Source organism: Siniperca chuatsi, linkage group LG3, assembly GCF_020085105.1.
Source record: "Siniperca chuatsi isolate FFG_IHB_CAS linkage group LG3, ASM2008510v1, whole genome shotgun sequence".
In the NCBI taxonomy this organism is placed as follows: domain Eukaryota; kingdom Metazoa; phylum Chordata; class Actinopteri; order Centrarchiformes; family Sinipercidae; genus Siniperca; species Siniperca chuatsi.
In genome coordinates this window covers 29,861,063-29,885,749 of record NC_058044.1, presented here as the reverse complement: position 1 = coordinate 29,885,749, position 24,687 = coordinate 29,861,063, and the positions used below count along the sequence as shown (strand labels likewise).

At 42.6% G+C, this 24,687-nt stretch overlaps 1 protein-coding gene and 2 long non-coding RNA genes across 7 annotated transcripts in view; 2 read left to right on the top strand and 1 right to left on the bottom strand.

The window, feature by feature from the left end:
• Positions 1 to 24,687, bottom strand: part of sh3pxd2aa (SH3 and PX domains 2Aa) — a 107,535-nt gene that overhangs the window by 72,921 nt on the left and 9,927 nt on the right. For all 5 annotated transcript variants that reach the window (XR_006377536.1, XM_044191246.1, XM_044191247.1 and 2 more), the window contains exons 2-4: positions 19,189 to 19,269; positions 2,809 to 2,884; positions 101 to 177 (exon numbers count right to left, since the gene is read on the bottom strand). Coding sequence is in view for 4 of the 5 variants with exons in the window: in XM_044191246.1 (XP_044047181.1) it covers positions 101 to 177; positions 2,809 to 2,884; positions 19,189 to 19,269 (234 nt within the window). In the remaining variant the exon portion in view is untranslated. The remainder of the gene's footprint in view (positions 1 to 100; positions 178 to 2,808; positions 2,885 to 19,188; positions 19,270 to 24,687) is intronic.
• Positions 11,345 to 15,803, top strand: LOC122873917. The gene is made up of 3 exons (XR_006377538.1): positions 11,345 to 11,452; positions 11,786 to 12,188; positions 13,262 to 15,803. It is a non-coding gene; the product is annotated as an uncharacterized LOC122873917 (long non-coding RNA).
• Positions 16,063 to 17,013, top strand: LOC122873916. Its single transcript, XR_006377537.1, has 2 exons — positions 16,063 to 16,680; positions 16,846 to 17,013. It is a non-coding gene; the product is annotated as an uncharacterized LOC122873916 (long non-coding RNA).

Sequence of the window (24,687 nt, the reverse complement as noted above, 5' to 3'; positions counted from 1 at the left end):
GGACGATACGGGCCGTGGCATTTGACCCCATCACGGGCTGGGGGACATTCCCCAGAGTCAAATGGGGAATTGAAGGATGTTGACAGTAAGGCCTCTTTACCCTGCAGTAGTCGTCAATGAAACGCAGACGCTTCATGGCCACATCTCGCACATGACTCCTCCGGAACAGGATTTTGCCTGAAGGTGAGGAAAAGGAGAAAGAAAGAAAAAAAAAAATCAAAATGTGGGAGGAGGGAGGAGGAAAACAGAGGAAAAGTGAGGTGACAACAGACGGAGAAGAGAAGTAAATAGCTGACACATGCATACAGTCCTCCCGAACAATACAACAATTTTAAGCTGATTTTGCAGTGCTGACTGCTTCATGTAATACCCAGGCCGACCAGCAGATGCCAGTAATGTACGGTGGTGATCCTTCATGGCCAAAGCAATCTCTGTCCCACACTCAAGGCCCCAGATGTCCCCCTATGGATTCCATGACCTCTGCCTGTGACATGGCTTTCTAAATAACAAATAGGATTTATACACACATCCTGCATTTTAGGCCCTCCTCTCATCCCACTCGAGGGGAACATTAATGTCACACCACGAGGACCCCCCCCCCCCCGTCAAACTGTATGTACTGCGTCCTGTTTCAGGAGTGTAAAGTGATGAGTGTTTCTTGTATAATCAGCTCATTTGGAGGTTCTATTTAAGGAGCTGTAATTATGCAGTATGACCAAGAACAAACATAATGATCATTTTACATATTCACCTGGCTAATGACTGACAATACACACAAAAAGGTTTCCAAAATAATCATTTTCAACCACCATCAGGGCTTTCTGACAAGTGTGCTTTATATGACCTGCTGATGATTTCAAGTAAATATGCTGTCAGCGCATTAGCATTACTGTTGGTGAGAATGAAGGTGAGACAAGACAGAATTTTACTGATGTTGACTGTAGTTTTATTGGGAGGACAGCTGTCAGAAAGAACCAAAGGGAAGTTTTTACCATTGGGTTTTAAAATTAGGGCTGCAACTAACATTCATTTTCATTATTGTGATACTTTCCGCCCTGTTTCCTAGTCAGTTATTCCTTCAGTATGTCATGTTTTATTTTGTTACTCAGCTCTCTACTCGTTGCAGATCACTTCACTTCCTGCCATGTGTTCCTCCCACCTGGTTGAGTGTTTGCCCCGCCCTTATTAGTTGTACCTGTGTCTTGTTATCTCCCCTCACTTGAGTATTTAGTTTGTGTTTCTCTCATTCAGCGCCATTGATTCATTTGACAATTATTTTCTCGATTTAAACATTTGGCAGCTTGTTTTGTCCGACCAACAGTCCAAAACTGAAGATATTCAGTGTAAAATCACACAAGACGAAGAAAACCATCAAATATTCAGACATTTTTATCTTCATTTAATTTTTTATTTACTTAAAAAAGTTTATTTGATTATCAAAATTGTTGAAGATTAATTTTCTGTTGTATCATTTCAGCTCTATATAAAATTCTTAAATAGTATTACCTGAGTTTTTAGTTGGATACATTGCTTCATTGAACAAAAGGTAGCCAAACTTCTCAAATGTTAAATGTTGCTACAAAGGTTTTTGGCTAAATAAAATCAACTAAAATTGGCCACATTTTTAATTTAAATCAGGAACCATCTGATTAAAGTAAACAGGACTAAGAATCTGAACAGGTGTTCCATGCCAGCCTTTGGTACTTGACAGTTTTCAATACTGTGGCGCTGCTATGTACACATTTTGGTCCGTACTGAGGTTCAATACCCAGCCCTACACCAAAAAAAATTAGCAAAATTAAGTTGTTTCATGATTTCTATTGTGTGTATGGCAAAATGTTTAGTTCTAAGCCCACCTTTTATCTGAAATATTATTCTGCAGTGTAATGAATTCACACAGCAAGGGCAGAGGAGTTTATCCTGAAACTAACATCCTCAAACAAACGCAGACAGCCAATAATGTTTGCATCTGGCGCCACTGGCTTCATAGACAAGAGGTAGGAGGGTGTTTGGTCGGTTTCCAAATTGGTTTTCATTGTGAGTGTATGTGTGTGTGTGTGTGTGTGTGTGTGTGTGTGTGTGTGTGTGTGTCAGCAAGAGAGAGAGAGACTCAAAGGAGGAGGAGGGCTTGAGGGGAGAGAGAGAGAGAGCATTTACAGTAGATGATGGGACCATGTGTTGGCCACAAGGCTTAAACAGTGTTTATCAAAATAAACTGCCCTATACAGACAGGAGCATTTCCCTACCTAAGCACAAACTAACCTACAGAAATCTGCATGACACACACACACACACACACACACACAAGACGTCAGTGTGATTAGCAGAATCACTGTCAGCCCTTCTGCCCCCGGACACTGAACTGCCACATACACCATCATTGATCACTGCCACACTGTAGTGTAGGTCGCCGTGAGCCTGAATGTCAGGAGATGACTTACAGCAGGAGAGACGCTACTAGGACGGACACACACACACACACACACACACACACACATACTGTATATCCATGTGATCAAATGGTCAAATGCATGCATAATCATAACCTCCAGTTTGAAACACAAAATTTAAATTGATCCAAAATTCACACAGACACACAGGCATGCAAACCAGCTGAGACTTTAAAGTCACAGATAGTGCCTTGTCAGCGGTAACAGGTAACACACACACATCTCTACATACAGACACACACATGCAGCACAAGCAGGCATCAGTAACCAGCTCATATTGATGCTGCGCTAGTGCCAGCCATACATTATTAATTTGGGAGCCTGTTCGGATAACTGGAGCTCTGGAGCAGGCTATTACCTGGAAGGAATGGGATGATCCTCTTCTTTGGGTCTTTCTGCCCTCCCTCAATTGGGAACTTGTCAAGTATCTGCATCTATGGAAGGAGGAGGAGAAAAAAAACTTTTAGTTTTATGGTTTTTTAAAGTTCAACATTAAGGGAAATACGCTTATCTGCTTTCTTTCCGAGAGTGAGACAAGATCAATATCAATCTCATATCTTTATGTTAAGTATAGTGCTGGAGCCAGGAGACAATTAGCTTAGCTTGTCAGAATGCTCTGCAGCTAGAATTTTAACTGGAACTAAACGCAGAGAGCCACCAAATGTCAAAATGACAATTTGTGGCTTTACGAGGAGTTACATCCTGTTTCCAGGCGAACCGCGGCTGGGCACGAACACGAAAGTGGTATCAGTCTTCTCATCTTAACTCTCATTTTCCCCAAAATGTTGAACCACTCCATTAACACATATAGAAATAGAAACCACGTCCTGACACAAGCTCCATTTAATGGAGACATGAAATTGAGCTCAATCTTTTTTTTAACTCTCAGACACAAAGCAATATGCTTAGTATTACTTTCATTTGATATATGACTATTTCAGTAGGTTTATTACTGTATATGGAAAGAAAGGGACCTGTGGAAAAATAAATAAATTCTTTACTATTTATTTTGACTAGGAAACATCAAGTAAGATCTTTTTCCTTCAAAGTGGATGAGCAGTGTTTTGGGGATGACACCCTTCATATGCACTTAATCCTAAACCCATATGAGCGTATCACACATATTCGGAAAATCAAAGCCTGTCAACGCTTCTTTGGTTCCAGCGGTGGCTCGGTGAGCTGCAGGGTTCACGGGAGTCAAACGAGCTCTGATTTATTCATAAAGCACGGCGACGCAAACATGGTGAGAAGAGAAGTGCTGACACTGGAGCTAAAGGTGCAGGCAGAAAGGATGGAGAGACGAGAGAGAAGATCGAGACAACGCAGGAAAGGAGAAGAGAGAGGCAGGGAGAGAAAGAGATGCAGCAGAGGTAAGGGGGTGTAGATGAGTGTGTCAGCCCTATTGTGTTTACCCAGTTTCACCCTTCAAATAAATCATTCAAAAGAGGGATTAGAGAGAAAGTAAAAGCAAAGCAGAGGGGAGATGCTGAGGGCTAGCAGACATACTGTACAGCACTGCAGCAAACTGTTTCCTACGGTAATCAGAGATGGAGAGGAGGTGAAGAAGAATGTGTGTATACATGCATACCAGAAACCCAGAAAGGAATATAATTAAAGGAAAGAGACATCGGTTGTGTCTGTATCTGGTGGCCAAGGGCTGTAAAAGACCCTGGGGAACTAAGTGAGCAAACAGGCTGGTGGGGCTTCAAGACATCTAGTATGGAGACGTCTAGACACACACACACACACACACACTCAAATCCCCTTCCTGACACATCCGTCCCCAGACACAGTTCCCTCTGTCCATCTGTCAATCTGCATCCACCTCTCTATTGAACTCATGTCTTCTTTTTTACCCGGTTCCACTTGGCTGGAGAGTTCACCAGGAGAGAGAGAGTCAATGGTCATGATCCAGATTCTCCCAGCCCCCCAACTCCTAGTCCTCCAAGGAAGACTAGGAGACATCCGGGTTTCTGCATCCATGCCATGACTTGTGCTGCGGCGAGAGAACGAAACCTGCATCAGACCCCAGCTGTTTGGACAAAAAAAAAAATCCTGCTGAATTTACAACCCACTCTGACAGACACACAGGGACGGATGGATGATGGACCAGCAACCAAACATTTAGCAGAGAAGCAGATGCTGAATTTGCAGCACAGATTTAAAAAGTGACTGCACCCTTTTTTTTCTGCTTTCCTAACAAAAGTGAATGATGAGGTGGAATGTGAGGTGGGGGAAAAGTCAAAGCCAAAGACTGCATGGTTCTGTAAGCATGCATGTATATGTGTGTGTGTGTGTGTGTGTGTGTGTGTGTTCATGTGTGTACAGGTGCAAGAACTGGAAAGGACAGAAGCACCTCTAAGGCTTGACATACCAACTCTCGGCCCATGTCATCTTAAATCAGCTGACTTTTTCCCCAGAGTTCAACACACTAAGCGAGTCATCCTCCTACTTAGAATACCGGTCCGGCCCGAATTGGCCCACTTGGATTAAGGTCAACTCATTATTCCAAACGGTCTCCGGATGGTTCAAGATCGCCCTAAAATACACACTCTCCTGTCGCTGCTGACTGATTCCTGGCGAGGGGAAGCGTGCTCGCATCCCGCCAGGAATTGTGCGATCACAGAGAGAGAAAGTGGTGAGAACAGGTGGGACGGCGGGGATCAGGTGACAGAGTCTGTGACACGAGTGCTCTTTTACATGCACGCTGCACACTGTGTAGGAAACACTCAGCACTCGTGTCTTGCTTCCTTAACTTTGTAATATGACAAACACACAGTCATTGGTCCAGGTGGAAATATTCCATTCACAGGATGTCGAAAGAGAAAGAAAATAAATAAATAAAAAAAACTGATGCCAAACCATTGCTCCACTTCCCAGACTTCACTTCACTGTCTCCTTGGTAACCAGCATAGAGAGAGTGTGAAGAAGAGTTGTGAAGGGACGTGATTGGATGATGCTGTGCAGCTCTGGACCACTGGTGTAAATGCTGGGAGTCAGGTAAAAAAAAAGAAATAAATAAAGGCAAGTGGATGAGGTTATTTGATCTCTTGTCAGAGTGAGCGCAGATTACTATGACGTAATGTGTCCAATTAATACTGTAGCTTTTCTGCAAATCTCTTACACATTACACCTTCAGGGAGATCAGGATTTTGTTGTTGATTTTTGCTTTTAACATTTAATTCAAGGAGATTCAAATGCTGGACTACATTGCTCTGGATAAGAGCATTAGCTTTAAAAATATAAAGGAAATGCAATATTGCAAGGGTCAAATAATTATTATTAAAGGAAGACAAATCACTCTCTCTGTATGCATAACTGATACCAAAACATGACAGGGTGGGCATTTCTAAGATCTCATCAGTTAGTGTTTGTTTCTAAGATTATTTGGAGGTTTCACCAATCAGAAGGTTGGTGGTTCGATCCTGGCCCTACCCCCACCCATATGTCACAGCTCCCAAGAGCTGTGCCTTCAGTGTGTGTGTGTGTGTGTGTGAATGAGTTAGTTTCTTTGTTCTGATGAGCAATTGGCACCTGCCATCAGTGTGTGAAGGGGGTGAATGTGATGTGAAGCGCTTTGAGTAGTCGGAAAGACTAGAAAGGCGCTATACAGGTTCCAAAATTTTGGACCATGGAAAACCTACCCGTGCATAAATGTATCTTTGTTAAAAAAAGACCCGATCCAAAAGGGATCTGAGGATAGTCAAACCCAATCCGAATAGACCAGAGGATAATTGGACCAAAATGAAGTTGACCTGAACAGACCCGAATAGAGAGACAACAACATCTGCAGCAGCGTGAGTCACAGTCGAAAATAGCAGCAATACATGCTAATTTTCTCTGCACTTCACAGTTGAGGCTCTCCATCTTACCTCCAAAAACCACGATTATGACGCACCACGTAATCAGGGCCGATAGCGAGGCTTCTAAGATCCGTTCGAGTGCTGATCATATTGACAAAAACCTGAGTCCCGCGGCAATAAATGGGACCATTTCCGACCAGGTAAGATTGAATCATTTCCCACAGCCCAAGGAGATATCTTAAATTGCTTGTTTTGTCCAACCAACGATCTACCCAAAGGTATTCAATTTACATTGATTAAAAACCTTTTTATTTTATTTTCACATTTGACTAGCTGGTACCAGAGAATGATTAGCACTGCAACTTTAATCGCCAATCCTTTCAGCACTCGTTTTGGGTCAGACTTGAACCTATTCCTTGTAGACCAAGCCACCAAGACAGTTTGAAAATCTAAATCTTTGTACGAGAGCTTCTCAACTAATTAACACGACATCCACTTCAAGAACAATACTCTCTTCAAACTGCTATATACAGTATAATCCATAGAGATCCTTTTATCTATCCTAGTTTCAGTTACAGAAACTTGAAAGATGTGGAGGCATATCATGCACATGTGCTAAGAATAGAGCCTCCATATAAGGAACTATGAGAGTCGTCTGGGGGTTGCCATACGGTTATTGTGCAGTGGATTGATGCCTCACTTCCTGTTGGTGGTCATTGTGACTGTAAGGGTTTACCCCGGGCTTCGCAGTAGTAGACCAGAATGGAATGGAAATAAACATGCGCGCGCATTGGAACAACTCATGACAGGCACGGCAAGCCAGCCATGTGATCTTCACGCCATTTCCACAGCAACATGGTGATAGTGAGCAAGGCCACATGGCTCAGCATGCTTGTTCTCACCGGTGTCATGGCATGACATGATAAGGTCATTGCTCTTGCTGCTCTACTTGTTTTCTGCAAGCAAGCATACAGTTAATGATAAAGCCAACACATATCGCGTCTCCGTTATGTAAATATGTTGCTTCCCCCTTGTCTCTCTGACCCCTTTTTCTTCTTGCGGAACACAAGCTCTGGAAGAAAAATTACCACAAATCTTTGACACGTGAGGAGTGCATCTATGGACCGACTTTTACTTTCTTCATCGTTCTTAGTACAGCTGAAATCCTAAAGACACAAGGATAGAAACTAATGGAGCACATGAATCAAGTCTCAACATGCATTAGCGCCGAGCAGTATTCAGTTTCAGAGAGACAGATGTCTGAGTTGGGCTCGAGGGGAGGGGGGGGGCGTTCCTTTCCAGCCACAATCACTCACAGTTGTGCCTCTAAATATAAACTGGCACCCTGGCACCAGATCTGGACAAATCACTGCCCATGGTTGGCACATTATATTTGGATGGAACATGATATCCTGCAAGCTTCTATGCAGTGAATGCATGTGTGGGAGTGGCGTGGGGGTTGGATGTGTTTAAAATTTGAGCTTTCTCCTGGAGATGTCAACACTGTGGGGTGTTACGCCCCATGTGGCGATTCAGGCTCCCCTCCCCTCAGTTCCAATAGGACAACAGGTGCAGGGATGTGGTAACTTCTGTCTGTCCGCAGTCGCTCATTCCTCACCCCCAATCTCAGGCTGCTGTGGCCTTTGGAACAAGGCTCTGAGGATGGGCTTTGACTGGGGCACAATTAATTGATTGATCAATTAATCACACTATTTCTAATCACCAATTTTGTATTGTACTTCCAACTTTAGGTTAACGATAAAAAATAGCAGTGGAAGGTTTTGATGAATGATTTTGGTGAAACAGCGTAATTTAATTTCATCCAAGTGCTCACACTGAAACAAATTAAAGACTCGTGAGCCAGTTTGCCAAGTGTGTCAAAACACTGCGCCAGAGCAAAACATTGCCTGCTGGAGAAAAACTTTGGCAGGGAAATGCAGAGTTTTCAAACCACTGGAACAACCCATATGTCCCTCTCTCCATATCCCCAGTTCAGCAGAAGTAGTGGTGTTAAAAATCAGACAACTGAATGCTTTACTCACACACAGTCATTTAAAATATATTAATCAAAGAGATAAAACAGCAAGTGGTGAGAAACCCTTGAAGACAGAATAGGTCCAGTGAGCAAACAAGGGAAGAAGAGAATGAAAAACGAGCAGGCGTTTGCTTCTCACCACACATACTGTAATTTACAGGCATTAGGGCAGAGATGGCTATTTATATTTAGTTCATAATAAATTGCAGTTTTGAAGGGATGAGAAACAAGAACAGGGCCAACCACGATTACATTTAAACAAAGAAGAATCAAGCATTTTATCCTATGAGCTTTGCCCTTCATTTGTCCACAAAGTTTTTAACCTCCCTTCATATTTAATAGAAGCACTGGCTAAATGTTCCAGTGGCATTTTCAGGCCATTTACCAGCTCAGCTGCTTGCCTGAGTTCTGCCTGAGCAACCGAACAACAGCTTCACTTTCCAGAGCGCTCGCAACCTCAATCTGGGAAAGAGAACAGTGTCGGCTTACACACACTGCTTGAGTTTGTAGGCCAGCCAACTTACAGTTCACTACAGGCGAAGGCACAGAGGAAGGACTCTCACCTGTGCCAGGGTTCAGCGCTAACGGAGTAGCATAGGACCTAATTTAGCCATGCTGACTGTCTCAAGAGTTTCCATGCTGACAGCCAGGACAAACCTTGGGCAGTGTGGCCAAACCACAGTCTCTCCCAAAAGGGGTGCATCTGATGGCAGTTCCCTTCCTGTGTGTGTGTGAGTTGGTGCTCAATGCACTCCATGGACCACACTTATAAGGGTGTGGAAGGGAAATGAGAAGTGAGGTTTAGAATATAACCTTGAGTGGGCTGAGAGAAGTAAAGAAAGCATGAAAGACAAAAACACTGGAAACAAAATGGGACAAACCAAAAAGAAGAAAAATGTGAATACAAACTAGCTGCTTTTCCTTGCCATGTCAAGTTATTAAATGACAAGGAAACTAGAGCAAGGTGAAAGAGTGTTTTATTGATTCACAGAAACACTCTGCAGTTTGCTATCATTGACTGCAGTTAGCTAATAGCTAAGTTTTGTAGTTTGAAAGATTGGAACTACCTCCACGCTAAGCTGGCTTATTTAGAAAACAGTGTTGACATATGAAAACAGCGCACCTCCACCAGTGTTTCCCATTAATTACCTGTGGCGGCCTGCCACAGTCTAATGAACCGAAAGTATTTTTACACTTATCATAATAACATAAAAGATCTCTAACGTTGTGTTTTGCGCCGTGGCTTTAGCAAAGCTTCCTCCCAGTCAGTCAGCCTCTTAGTTTGCCACAAATCTTAAAATTTGGCAAATTCTTGTAAACTTAGCTGCTGGCTGAGACAAACCAGCCCCTCCTCCCTCTACCAGCAGTACCCGCAGGTGAATCACAGCAGCAGCAGAGGGAGGAGGACAGAGGACAGGAGGAAGGACTGATACTGACTGATGTGTGTTCTTTCTAAACGGCACTCAGTACTTTGTCAAGAATATTATTTATTTACTGAAACTGAAACTAGTTGGTTTTTTTTACTGACATTTTAAATATGTTGCCACTGAAATATTATTGAGTATATAGTGACTTTGCTGTTGTAAACTTTACTGTTGCAGCTCTAGAAACATTTAGTTATATTTAAAATCTAAAAAAAATCTAATCCTGTTCTGAATGTATTCTTTTCTTTAAATGGTAATTAAAAAAACCCAATTCTGTTCTGTCCAAACAACCAGAGGCCTAGCACCAGAAGTCTGCTGTAGAGCTTCCAATTTTCCTGGCAGAGCATGACTGACATTTATCTGACCCATAGAAGAGCAGACACCACACAGAATTCCCACTACTAGAACATTTGTTCAGTAAATACAGAAACCAAACTAGAAATGCTAACTGAAACTCAGGAATGTCAACCAAAAAACCAGCAACACTGTCTGGCTAAAATGATTTTGGATCATCATGTAACAGACAGACTGCCTGGCTAATCAGGAGAAACACCAGTAATGCATCACACATACACCCACGCACAAACACACACACATACACATGTGCACACACTAACAAATAAAATACATGCATGTCAAACAGCCTACATAGAAACCCATAACAGAAACCTCTGTAGCCTGTAGCTCTGTAAGATAATGCACTTGACCCCACGAACGTGCAGGTTGTGGCAGATTAGCCAGGGAAAACTAGCTCAGAAGAGACCAGAGGGGGTGTTGGTGGGCGGGTGAAGGTGGGAGAGACGGAGAAGGGTTTCTGAGGAGACAGATGGAGGAGAGGAAAGAGATATGCGAGCAGTGGGGGGGAGAGATAGGGTGAGAAATTGTAGGACTGAGATATGAACGTGAAAAAGTGTGTGAGGCAGGGGGGAAGACGATGTGTGGAGGGAGCCAAAGACAAATAGGGAAAAGACTGATGGAGACAGCAGGACGAGAGGAGATAGACACCTGAGTTTAAGCTTTGAAATCTAGCGGAAACTCTCATCCAAGGGCGTAGGTTTGGTCTCAGCTTTGGTAGGGACACCACCCCCCCTCGGATGAAGTGACTGAGGGGGCTGTTAAAAATTGCAAAGGGGCAATTTTTTTCATATAATAAAATTCACTGATTTAACCATGCAATAGCCTCAGAAAGGCTAAATAACAACAGCATATGGACGTGCTAAGCAATAGTCACATGTATCTCGGCCAATAATTTGACGTAGCCTCTGGGAGGGCACATTGGAATGATCTCATATGAATTCACTCCAAATATAATGCGAACGAGTTTGCTCAAATATTGGTAGGGACAATTCTGTCCTCCCAAAATACTGGTAGGGATGTGTCTCTACCGTCCGTATGCACACCTACGCCCTTGCTCTCATCTCTTGTCTCTGCATATCTCTATCTCGGTTTCGAGTCTCTCTCTTTTTCAACTCGACTAGGTGGCATTAAATGCCTTCGTCCTGTCTATCCTGTCCAGCCTGCTGTTTACCCAATCACTGTTCATTAACCCACAGAAAAAGAGGTGAGGCAGGGCATTGGCTGGACTGGGACTCGCCATTGCCACCGATACTGTAGATAAGCAGAGGCAGTTCATGGATTCTGCACTATCAGCAATAATCATTTGCAGAAGTTTGTTTTAACATGTTTGGAATGCCAGATGGGTGGGGTTTCAGGACATCAGGAGAACACAGATAGTGTCAGGTAGGTTCAAAAACACAGGGATGCTTGATTTACTTTCAAATACATGGTTTTTGCCTGGTATTGCCTTTTGGACATTTATTGTGTTACGTGTCAAACACCACATTGTAGTCATCAATCAGTCAGAAAAAAAGCAGTACTTGATATAAATCATTAAAGAGGTACTGCACACTTAAACATGTTTTTGAGCTGTTAACTAAATTATGATTGTACTGTGATGAAACACATCAATGCGGGTATCAATTGACATTCTTACCAAATTTATGAAAATCTGCATTTCATGGGTTAAAAATGGCTCAACACACCATCTACTCTGTTTTTTCCTGCCGTCATCAGTGGAATCATTGGACATTCTGGTCAAAGGTGCGCTCACCTTTGCTCATGCAGTGAAACGCCGGAGGAGAGGGAAACGTGCCGGTGCACTTCGCACACCGTTACCGGGAATATTTCTCTCCAGCATGCGTTCACTGTGCAATAAACTGGATAAACTTCAGCTACTGATGAGGAAAAACGTAAGATGTAGCTGTGTGGATCGATACCGGACTCTCGACACAGAACTTTCCAGCAAAACAAAAGGTAGAGGTATCTGTTTTTACATCAGCAGTGGCTGGTGTAACGATGTGACAGTGACTCAACAGCTCTGTTCTTCTGATATGGAATATACCCCAGAAGCACCCCCCTCCCCTACTGCAACAATGACTCTCTCCACCCTGGAGAGGGATGTCAACAGACTGTTCAGGTACTGACACTCCCCCAGAGACACACACACTCACCGGAGAGCCTCTCAGAGTCGCTATCGTTAGCTTAGCTACAACACAGGTACCACACAGAAACTTTTACAGAGAGCCATGAATGTGCTTCGGACTGTCAAAGGTCCAGTGTGTTTCCAGCGTGGACACAGAGTCTGACAGCAGCTGCTCATGGCTGGTTAGCTGTCTGTCGCTCACGCTGGTCGGTGTCTCCTTACCTCCCGCGGCACACACGAGGCCACGTCCCCTACAACGTTTGTCCTGCAGCCCTCTGCTGCATTTTTTAAATATGCTGGGAGGGAGGGAGGGAGGTAGCAGAATTTGGGGGTGCAGTTACACTTTAATAGACAATTATTTAATTTCCAAGGAAGAAAATAATATTGGGGCCTTCCAAAAAGACGTATTTTTCACTCAAACGTCGAAGCCTATATGTATAATTTTTGTAATTTAGCATCTTTGAAATTATGGTAATGCATCATTTTTGTTTGTAGGAGAATGAGACAATCCTAGTGAAAATTGGTGTGGCCTATTTGTCGCTCATTCTCAGTGTTCCCAGGTCAAACCTGTGTGGGTCTTAAAGGTACTCTGTGGAGTTTTTGACCACTAGTAGCGCTATGGACCAATGTTTTACGGGTGGGCCTGTTTTGTACAAGGACGCACATATACGCAGAGATCGCGATACACATTCCTGCTGGTTTCACGTTGTTCTGCTAATCGACAATTGGTGGTGGCAACCCGCCGAGAAACGCCATGTGCCAACAAAGGCAGTAAAGAAGAAGACTGCAAGCTAACAAACCACGATTTAAAACAAAATTGGCTTTGCAAATGTTTTATGGGGAAGAAAATACACGCAACACATCTGTTAAACCTCAAGGATACATGCTATGCATTTTAGGGGATTTCCTGACGGCTTCATGTTTCTGTATGTCCAGCCACATGTAGCTTAATGTTTTTACTTATTGCATCATGTTGTCTCTGCATTGGACAACATGCATTAAGCTGCCATTTATTTTTTCTGTGTGTGTGTGTGTGTGTGTGTGTGTGTGTGTGTGTGTGCGAGCAGTCTAGGAAGGATACTACCATTGTTGGCGCCAAAGATAGACTTTTTTGGAAGCTACATATAGTGGCTTTAAAAAGTGACTATTTAGAATATGTTGATGTTTGAATGCATGTAAGAGCTATAACAGACATATGAACATGTTATTGTTGATCCATGAATTCACTTACAGTTGCATATTCCTTTTCATCACTGCGCTGAAAACATCTGTCCTTCAGTCAGTCAACAGTGCAAGATGCTCTGTGCTCAACAATATCCAGACGTGCAGAAAACCCAACCCTGCCCTCTCTGAACAAGATACTCAGTAAGAGTAAAAAATAAATACTGTGTGATTTATCAAATGGTGAACAAAGGCAGCGGAGGATTAGCTAGAAATGTAATGAAAAATTTAAAAAAAAACCTTGAGCAATGTTCAGTGTGAAGTACAGGTGCCAAAGATGTCTAGGCGCACTCAAACGTTTTCAACTCTCCTCACCATCCCATTCGGGTGGAGGAGACCTCGACCTGAACAGAAACATGAGGGCGCAGAGAGGGAAAGAAAACAAGACAGGCACAGATTGAGAGCAAGAGCGGAAGTTTGTCAGCTGCTACATACATCCCCAGACAACAGGCAGCAGTGTAAACAGAGGAAGCAAACAGGGGGAATATAAGCATACTTCATCTGTTCAGTACACTGTATGTAATCAAATGATATGGTAATTACCACCACCAAAAAGTCAGAAACGGAAGAGTCATAAAAAGACATGAAAATAGAGAATAACTGAACTCCCATCCTCGGCCTCCATGCCCTTACATACAGAGGCTGCCGGTCATTGGGAGGGAACTCTCCACCTCGACACAAAGAACACAAGCCCAGAGAGGAACACCACCTCCCCTCTTCTCCACACATTCGAAGAGGCCAACCTAAACATGCCACTGCAAACAACTGCCTATTTACACATCCAGCAGACACAGAGCAACATTAGCATTCATATGTGGCTTTTTTTTTTATGTATTTGTTATTAACTTTTATGTGCGTTTATTTGGTATTTTTTCTGTTCAGCACTTTGGTCAACGGTGGTTGTCTTAAATGTGCTATATAAATCAATTTGACATTGACATTGATATTAACATGTCTCTGGCAATCTGACAAAACCAAGTTCACTCTTCACTCTGTTTTGGTCTCCACCAACTCTTGAGGAGCTCTTAGCTGCTAAATGCCCCACTGTGTTACTACTAGCTAGACGCTAATTAATTTGCTGTGGGTTCGTCACTATGAGCGACCCCTACCATATTACACTTTTGATCCATTGTTAACATTAAAATATTGATTGGTGCTTCAGGTATCTCTTAAGGAAGTTTTATCCCCACCAAATAGACGTTTAAACTCCCATTTGTCTGTTTGTGAGCGAGGTATCTCGATAACTTGTTAACAGAAATTTGGTGCAAAGAAATTTGGTGTGAACTTCTTTAAAGGATTTCTAACATTGCATATTTTTAAACATTTTTCCAATTTAGTCATGAACTACTGCACATAACATGGCATACGTATCCTACTATTGTCTTTTTTTATGCAGATCCAGATCTAAAAAAAAAAAAAAAATCGAAATATTTTGTACCATTAAATTAACAAATCATGCAGCCTTGTCAGGTATATGCTCTCTAGTTGCTTTTTAGTAATAAAAAAGCTAATGTTTATTTTGGCAACCAGTTTGGTTTTACAAGCCCCTGTATCTTGCTTTGAGATTAACTAGCCTGCAGCATTGTATTCAGCAGGGATGGTTTTCAAAACTGTTTCAACTGTCATCTCTTTCTCTAGAATATTTTTTAGGTTTTCTATTCACATCTTCCTATGAACGTCCTTTTCTTGGGCCCGCTATCTTACATTAATTCTCAAGTTTCCTCTGACAAGTCTTCACACTTCTCTATCCTTCTGTCTGTCTGTCTCTCTGATTCCCTGAATGTGTCCCAGTCAACTCACAGTCACACTGGTAAGTTTTCTGAGCCAGGGAAATGTCCCACAAATGGGTAAACTGTGCTCATTCATCCTAAATTTAGCCCACTCTCCTGATCCCTTCGCCATGGCTGTGGGAAACACTGCATACTTTCCCCCCTCTGCTCCCAGTCCAGTGAGGACCTGGCCTGGGCCATCCTGTCAAGTGCCTGATTGTTACTCACAAGAACAGGTCCTGTGTTTGGCATGTAGGTGTCCTTCCTCTGCCTCTCATCAGGGGCTAAAAACTATGTTTCCTGCTCTTCTCTCGCTCGCACACACACCCATAAATTAAATAAAACAGCTCTTTATCCTCGACCTGAAACAATGGGCTCCCTCATTCAGTTGAGTTACAGTACGTTTACAGAACACCTCAAGGGCAAATAGGCTGAGCTAGTGGCCTGGCTATTCAGCAATTTATCCTCGAGGATGGCATACCGATAATGCCTTGTGGTCTAGACATATGTTTCCATCAAACAGCCCACTTAGAGGTTAGAGATTCCCAATTCAGTGACCTTCTTTTCAAGTGCTTTGACCAAAGCTTCTGTATAATTTTCTGCACTGAACATAACATGTTGTTTGCCGAAAGCCTGCTGCTAGCATCCGTAAAGCTATTTCCAAAAGGACTGAATATCGACCTTGAGACTGACTCTCTGAGCAAAATATCAACATCATCTATTGGTTCTTCAAAGATACACTTAAAACGGTAAAGGGGATGTTGGACTGATGTAACATTAAAATCTCCCCGAACTAAATATTCAGTTGCTGTAGGGAGGCTCATACGAGGGCAGACTTGGAAAAAGAAAAGAGAGGGTTTGTGTGTGCGCGTGCAGGCAGAATACAAACCAAAGGCCCTTGTAAAAAGCGTGAGTCAGAGCTTGTCCTTTCAGATGGTGAGCCATGCCGCAGCTTTAAATATACCAACTTCGCCCGGGGCCCAAGGACACCCAGGGCACAATCACCCACTCCTCAGAGGTTCCTGAAACATGATTTTTCAGCCTTCTTTGTAATAAGTGACCCTGAAGAAACCCACAATATCTTTGCTTTTTTCTTCTGCATCATCAGTGTCGTCAGCATCAACAGCATGAATCTTAATCATCAACGCCACAAGTATTGCTGTCATCCACATAACCATAATCAATTTCATATCCTTCATCACTGTCCTCCTCTGCCTCATTATCAGCGCCGCAATCATCATCATCATCATCTTACTCTAACTCCTCATTGCTCCATTTCCTCCCCGGCCCTCCGGCTGACCTGTTCCTCTCCCTGTCCCGATTTCCTCCCTTCTGATGAGTAACTTGGGCAGTCTACGTCTGACGGAAGGACACGCTGTTTGACTCACTAGTCAGTTCTGGCTGAGACAAAACCACATCAGTGCGCAGCAGAGCAGCCAAGAAGAGCCAGTCACATCCTGACAAGGAAGATGAGCTGTTCTTTAGTGGACAAACAGGTGGGTGGGGGGGCAGAAAATATGTAAGGGTGTGGAGATGGATAATAGCCAATGAATGAGTATTTAGGTGACATGTGTTGATGTGGCAGGTATGTGTACGTACAAGCCTCTGTCTGTCTTGATTTGCTTTTGTCTTCCTCATTCCCTGCCTGTAATTGATTCCAGCGGAATGGAGGTTCCAGAGGTTCCAGGTCCCAAACAACCGTCAAATAAAAAATGAATGGAAAGACGATGGCAAAGGATGGCAGAGAGAAAGGAGCGACTTTCACCCTAAAGAAGTGGGCAGTGTGAGATCCAACCCATTCTTAACAGAATAAAAACGCACAGACAAAATGGCTCCCCACAGTGCAATTCAAGCAAATATATTAATATATTCATTCTATTAGCCGTAAATGACTTGTTTTTCACAGAGGGCCACTAAATTGCACTAATATGGCTCCTATTATTTTTACCTTAACACATTCTCTACATCGCTGGCTTCACGCTGGCAGAAACACTTTGGAACTGAAGGACATGTGACTGGATCCATTCAAGTTATAATAATTTCCTAGGAGGTGTTGGCAGAAGGCAAGTATGTGTAAAGCTTTTTAAGGGTGATACAGAAAGAGTGTTACATCCAGTACATCAAACTCAGAACACAAAGGGTTGGTTTTCGGGACAAAACCTAAACAAAGTCAGTCAAAGCAATGTCTGTGGCCCCTCTCATTCTTCACACCAGCCCAGAACCAGGGCCAGTATGTTTCCAGGAAGGCGGCCTGCTCTGGTTATTACTAGGAAACAGTCTTGTAATCCTCAGCAGTCCTTGCCAAAGCTTTGGTTAAAGCGCTCTCCAACAGTTTCAGAGCAACCATCCATGTTTTTCTCCCCGAGGGTTAGCAGGGCTGCTGAGAGCAGCAGGGTCTCTGCACCAGATAAATGTTTGGACAGGAGAGGCTCCAGGTTGCTCTGAAAACAATGGGCTCAAACAGGACCATCAAAGGAATCTAGCAAGATCAAAGGCTGGCAAAGAGAACTTTACTTTCGGTCCATATACCGGCAGAGATAGAGGATTACTGATTATTAGAAAGATGGTCTGTCAGTATTGCCAGTGGTGGTTTCATTCATGAATATCACAGTGCAAATGGAAACATCAAAGAACCAGGCAAAGTAAGACGTGAGCGGTGAAGTGCAGGTGGTGATATATTGCAGTGTGTTAAAAGGGACATCTGGTAAATCCTAGAAATATGTAGCAAGGGATTTTCACAATGGAACTCGCTTAACAGCAGCCAGGCCAAGTTGGGTGAACTTTGCCCCGTGCCATCTGACAAAGCTAACAAAATCAATCTTGCTGCTGCTGAAGGGGAGTGATTTTGTGCCAAGCCATCCATGAACCATTAAGGTTCATTAGTTTCCTCCCGAGCAATTTGAGGACCACGCTTGCGTACGCGAGGGGCTGAATATCAGGAGGAAGACACATATCCACTCCACGTACCTTTGTCTCTGACTTTTCCAGAACGGTGGAACATTCAGGCATACTTTGCTTGCTTTTCTGTTTTTATTATTCTACCTCTGTCTTTTATTCCACATTGGCAGTAATCAGATGCAGGGGGGGGTCTATTTTCCGCCTCACACTGCCCCACTGGTTATCAATGGGACCTTTCAGAAAGGACCTTTCCTCCACTGATTGAGACTTTTTTCCTGCTGGACTAGCACACTGGGGCTATTGAGATGTGCCCCCTGTAACTTTCTCACTATGGCCCCTTCATATTTACCAGTGACCTGGAGACCTCTGGTCCAATATACATATGGTATCAGCTTGCAGTGGGCCGAGGTTGCAAGGGCCAAAAGCATTCTCTCAGTATGGAATAGTCAATCTGAGAGACACAGGGCAGGCTTTTCTCTGCAACTCCTGCTCCGTTCCAAAATAAATAGAGTCCAGAAGAAAGAACTTGACACTTTAGACATGAAAGTAAAGCCAAGTCAAGAAAAGAGAAAAAGACATCCTCCATATACGACTATATCTAAAGAACCCACCCATCAGAGCAGCCTGCACTAGAGAATCTAACGGCGACCCACTATACAGCATGGTACATTACCTTCCCTGTGGATTTCTTGCTTGTACTATAAAAAAGGCCTGTCAGCTCCCTGACATTTTGAGGGTAAGGCAGAGATGAGATGAGAGAGAGGAAGGGGGGGGGAGAGATATAGAGAGAGCAGAGAGAGAGAGAGATGCAGTGCATTGCTGCATCTCTACGAGGCTACGGGATACAAACCATGTCTCCCCTGCTCCCCGACCAATTACTAACACACACATTGATTCATTGAGGCGACGAGGTGTGGAGAACACGGGCATAGACTCGGTGGCAGTAAACAGTCACGAGGCTTACACGTTAATCTATACACAACAATGCTGCAAGTTCACCGGGTTGACATGTTCAAAATACATCAGCAGCAATGGAATTAGGGATTTTGATACAAACACGCCCCGCATGGAACATGCAGGGGAGTACATGCGTGAGGGAAGATTACCTGTAGGTCAAAGAATTTGCTGTATCTTCTGTAGATGATGTGGGAGGTGTTGTCAGAGTAGGTGACATTGATGAGATAAACCTGCCAAGAGAAGAAAGGCAAAGTTAAAACTATTTGTTTTCATTTTCAACTAGCTTGTTTTGTCCAACCAACAGTGCAAAACCCAAAGATATTCAACTACAATGAAATAAAACAACAAATCCCACACATTTTAGAAGCTGCAGCTACCAAATGTTTGCCATTTTTGCTTGATAAATGACACAAGATTAATCGATTACATTGTCAACAATTTTCCATCAAGTGACTAATCAATGACTCTACTAATCTTTTCAGCACTTGAAACAATCGATGCCAATTAATTGCCTGTAATGGCATGTGCTTGTAGTACCAACAAACTCACAGGCAACATGCTCACACAGCCCAAGACCAATTCCCCCAACATGAATGTTCAATGACACACACTCATAAATCTGTCAGTGGTTGATACTAGTATGACAGATAGTGACATCATCCCTCCTTTGCCGGCACACTGACCTGCTGGCCTTCACTCTTGGCTGAAGCAATGCTGCAGCTCTGAAAGGCCTGATAAGATTGAGATAGAGTCCATTTATCCGTCAAGAGGAGGTAAGTGATGCCGCTATCATCTCTAATCTAATTAAACATAGATAACCAAGGTAACATCCAGAGGCCAGGAATTTTTCATCAGAGACATTAAGAGCAGGTGGGATGTTCAGAAAAGGGCTCTGTATGTGAAATTACTCAAGTGGATAAGTTGTTACATAACATTAGGCTACAAGCTTTTGTGGGGGGAAATTACACCGAGTTACCAGTTTATTTGGTACACCTCCAGGATCTAATGCAATCCAATACAACTTTTTCAAGCTTGTGTTTTTCTAATACTTTGTTTCCCTCATGGATGTAAATGGGGGTGGACAAAATATTAGAAACCCCTCTCTATATAATGTGATCCAGTACAACATCAACACAACAAGTCCTAGATGTCAAAATAGGTCCTTGCCTTCCAAAACAACCCAGGTGAGCGTTTTCTTATGTGATGCCTCTGTGGTTATCGGCAGGACAATATTATTTGTCAGTGCCTTTCAAAAAGCATATGGCATGACTGTGAAAAATGCGTTTTCTAATCTGCCACCTCTGTGATTAAGTTTGGGTTAAGTCTAGGCAGCTAAAACTACTTATGGTTAACTACTTGATTAGGTTTAGGGAAAGATCATGGTCATGGTGAAAAGTTGACTGTAGGTTTAAGACAGGATGCAAACCGCGGTCTCCAGTGTCAAAGTCAGACACTTTGTACCTCCTTTAGAATTGTTGGACTAGAACGCCGAGCTACTCCCACCTTTGCTTCTGAGATGTGATGCATGACCACAAGAGGTCGCTTAGGAAAACTCAAGTATTCAAGTGTTCAAGTATTTGAACGGATGCTGTTGTCTTTCTGGTGAGGACAGACTGAAATTACCATAGAGCTGAATGAACATGGATGAGTGTCAACAAATACTAACCATTAAGACCTTCACAAAAAATGTGATTTTTTGCATTAGATTGTACAGGTGTACCAAATAACCTGGTAACACTGTGTATATTGGAGATTTAATTCTTGACTGGTGTTCCCTCTTTGCCTTCATCTTATGAAATCAAGACTTGTAGAATGTGTATTTAGAATACAGAGAAAAAGTCATCAATACTGACAAAGATTATAGCATTTTTTCCATTGTTGTTGCCAGATCACAACAGCCTATACAAAAAGCATTCATGGTTTTTCCCGTATATTTTGTACCCAGCACTTCAAAGTTGTATACATCTGGCATGTACTCAACATACAGTTAAAACAGCCATTATCAAGTGATTTGCAATAAAACAAGATGTTGTCACTCAGCCAAGGCATTCCAGCTAAGTGGCCCAGACACAGCGCAAATAGAAATCCACTTAGCATCAAGCCACCGTGAACACAGAAACGATTGACTTTGCCTCATGTACAGGATTCAGATTAAATAAAGGCAATGTGTTTCCCTGGTGAGCCATTCCTGCTCCGTATTCAAGCAGACTCCATCGTTCTGACTGATCTTACACTGTCACTCCAACCCTCTGTAACTGCCAAGAGCCTCCAGAGCAGAGCCAAGATGGATGAGGTCGAGTGAAAGACCCTGACGTTGACGTACGAAGGGCAGCAGCTTGAAACAAAAGAGGTTCCACAACAAAGCTGAGGTTTAAAAGGCCTTGTTGCTGCTGGAAGGGGCTCAGCTGCTGCTGGCAAGGAGCCACCGCAGTATGTTCACTCCCATGCAAACACAGCTACTGGCATCCAGAAGCCGTGACTGTCACACTACACTGACAAACTTGTTCTTAGCAAGTTAGGGTGTCACCACAGTGATTAGCTTTGGCATTTATTGCTGACAATGTGCTCCCTGGGGTACTGCCGAGTTACAAAATCAAAAAAGTAAAAAACAGTCCTCAGTCAGCAATGTTTCCAAGTGACTTTGTGACTTTTGCAGCATAACAAGGACTCAGACTCAAGGAGTTAAGCAAAGAGCTCTTTTCATCGCTCATTAACAAAGTATCTCTTAAAGAAAATAGATTCATTTCAGAAAACTGAAAGGGAACACATGGAAAAGTGAGTTAACTCATCCTAGCTTCTAAAGATTTATGTAAAGGCTAGACTTGACTTCACTTGCACAAATACCCAAAATATCTTTATGTTGTTAGTGCATACCAGTCAGCACTGATAGCGACTTATCTAAATGACAAGATATGCCTCAGAGTGAACGGAGGGGCTGCCCGTGCCCGTGGCACTGAGTGTATATTATAGGCCAGAACTAGATTTATATTTGAGTGCTTAAAAAAAACATCCCATGACAGGGCTCGACAGTAACGGTTGCCTGGTTGCACTTGGCAACCATTTTGAGAAGTTGGCAAAAAATTCTTGGGCTTTCGATTTCGAGTTTCGAAATCAAAAGCAGGATCGGCGATTCGCCCAGTAATTTTTTTTTTTTTCTCCACCCCCGCCTACTTGCGGCACGCGTCCAAAGAAAAAACACAACAACCCTTCAAAGAGACACAGCGTAGCTTACCAGTAGCATGCAACTACAGTTTTCGAGACACCCAGGGACACACACAGGGAAGTGGTCTGACCGTCCGAGAGTGTCCGTCGCTAGCCTGCCAACGCCTGGCAGCGCATCAAAAAAATCTGCCGTTTGTTTGGTCGACGCGCGCACAGGCATCTGTTTTAGAGACAACAGCGAAGCCAATGAAGTTGTTTGACTCTGGGGTGAAAAGTTCTACTAACCCGTCAACATCACAAGCGAACGCTGGTATACCAGGAATTGAGGGTGGACACGTTCGCTAACACTAAAGATTCAAATTCTTTAAAGTGTCAAACAAAACACAAACTTCGGTTCGGTTACTGTAATAAAGCTTTTAAACATTATTTTATGTCACATTTTCATTATTAAGCTGACATAGTATCTTAATTACTCAAAATATAAGGTGACTAAGAATAGCAACCATATTTCAGTTTCAGCAAAAGGCTGATGTCTGGCAACCACTTTAAAAAGTTAGCATTGAGCCCTGCATGACAACATATTGGTTATATTCATTTTTATCCAGACTAGAGGTGTGGCTCTATGGATGGTAATGTCGATCACTTGGTCAGTCGGTCCACAAAATATCACAACAGTTACTGAATACATTGTCATGAAATTTAGTACACAAATTTGTGGTCCCCAGTGGATGAATCTTAATGACTTTGATGACTTTCCTGACTTTTCCTTTAGTGCCACCATGAGGTTGACATTTGTGTTTTTTTGTTAAGTGTCTCAACAACTATTGGATAGATTGCCATGAAATTTGGTACAGATATCCATGGCGCCCAGAGGATGAATCCTTAAGACTTTGGTGATCCCCTTAGTTTTTATCTTGCACCAACAGCTGGTCAAAGTTTATTATTTATTCAGCGAAATACCTCTCCTTCAACAAGATTGATTGGCACAAAATTTTGTACAGACATTGATGGTTCGCAGACCATGTATCCTACTGACTTTGGTAAACCCCCTTATTATTCAAGCACCATGAGGTTGAAATCTGTGGTTTTGAGTGAAATGTCTCAACAACTACTGGATGATTGCAATGAAATTTGGTACAAACATTCATATATCCCATTCGGTAAATTGTAATAACTTTGGTGATCACTTAACTTTTCATTAAGCGCCATCATCAGGTCTAAATTTGAATTTTTCCAAAATGTTTGTTTATGACTTTCCATCAGCCTCAGTTGTACTTCATATTTAGTGCTATTGGCTTGGTCGAGTTTTCAGTCGGGCTCTAGTGTATATGTACACATTAGTCACAAATCTGTGTGGAACTTACTCCAAGTCTACTATGTGGCTGTGTGTTTGTGCTCTATAAACTCCCCTGACCTCAACGGTATGCCAGAGTATCGTCCGCTCATCATGCCTCTGGGCCACTTAATTCGACTCAGAAGCAAATCTGTGCTGAGGTGAGGTATAAGATATGAGCCAGGCTGGAAGATGTGGACTCAGTGAAAAGATCCAAACCCCAGAAGCAGATGTGTATGTGATGGCAACCGCAGTGGAAAACACAACCAGCAACCATCCGTGGTCTGCCCGTGCCCAAAATATCAAGCTTAAACCTATGGCCCCCCCATTCCCCAAAATAGACTCTATTCACTCAACACAGCCAGTAAATCACAACAGTCTGGGCTTCTGCCTCTCGAGTTAAATGAAGAAACATCTAGCAGTAAACATCTTGTGATTTGCCCATAATGAAATCTGATTAATTATTTTGCATATTACATGGTAGCTGCTTTTTCTTCACCTTTTCACTACAATGTAGTTGTTTGCAGCTATAAGGACATTTTTAAGTGTTTATTAATTAACAGTATTTGTCAACAATTATTACTTCTCCTATGAAGACATATTTTACATTATTACAAGTGAGTTTTACTATATTGTCATTCATTATCTGTTTATACACCAGCATCCGCTTATGGGTGCCCACATGAGAATTTTTAGTTGTTGACAAATACATTAATAAACACTTATATCTGCTCACACCTACATTATAGTGTTATAAACCATTTATTAAATGTGTGTATACTACTTATAAATGCTAAATAGGGGGACTTAAAGTAAGGTACCAACAAAAAAAATGACTCACTCAAATGTCAGTTAAGAAATAATCTGTCAGCCAATTATATAATTTGATATGATGAGATGGAACGGAAAATGAGCCATTTTCACAACAGTGACAGAGATAAATTCAGATATTTGCAAGCATAACAACATCATTAACAGCAAGTGTCTCAGTTTATCTTCCATGTTCTCGTGGGGATTTTAGAAGCACAGAAATCAAGATAAAAAGTCAAACATTATCTTGTGATTGCTGCAAGACATTCTTGCACAGCAGGCATGTCTGGAACAATAAGGCATTGCTGCAATTCCAAAACGAAGGCTGAAATTTGGGCGAGGA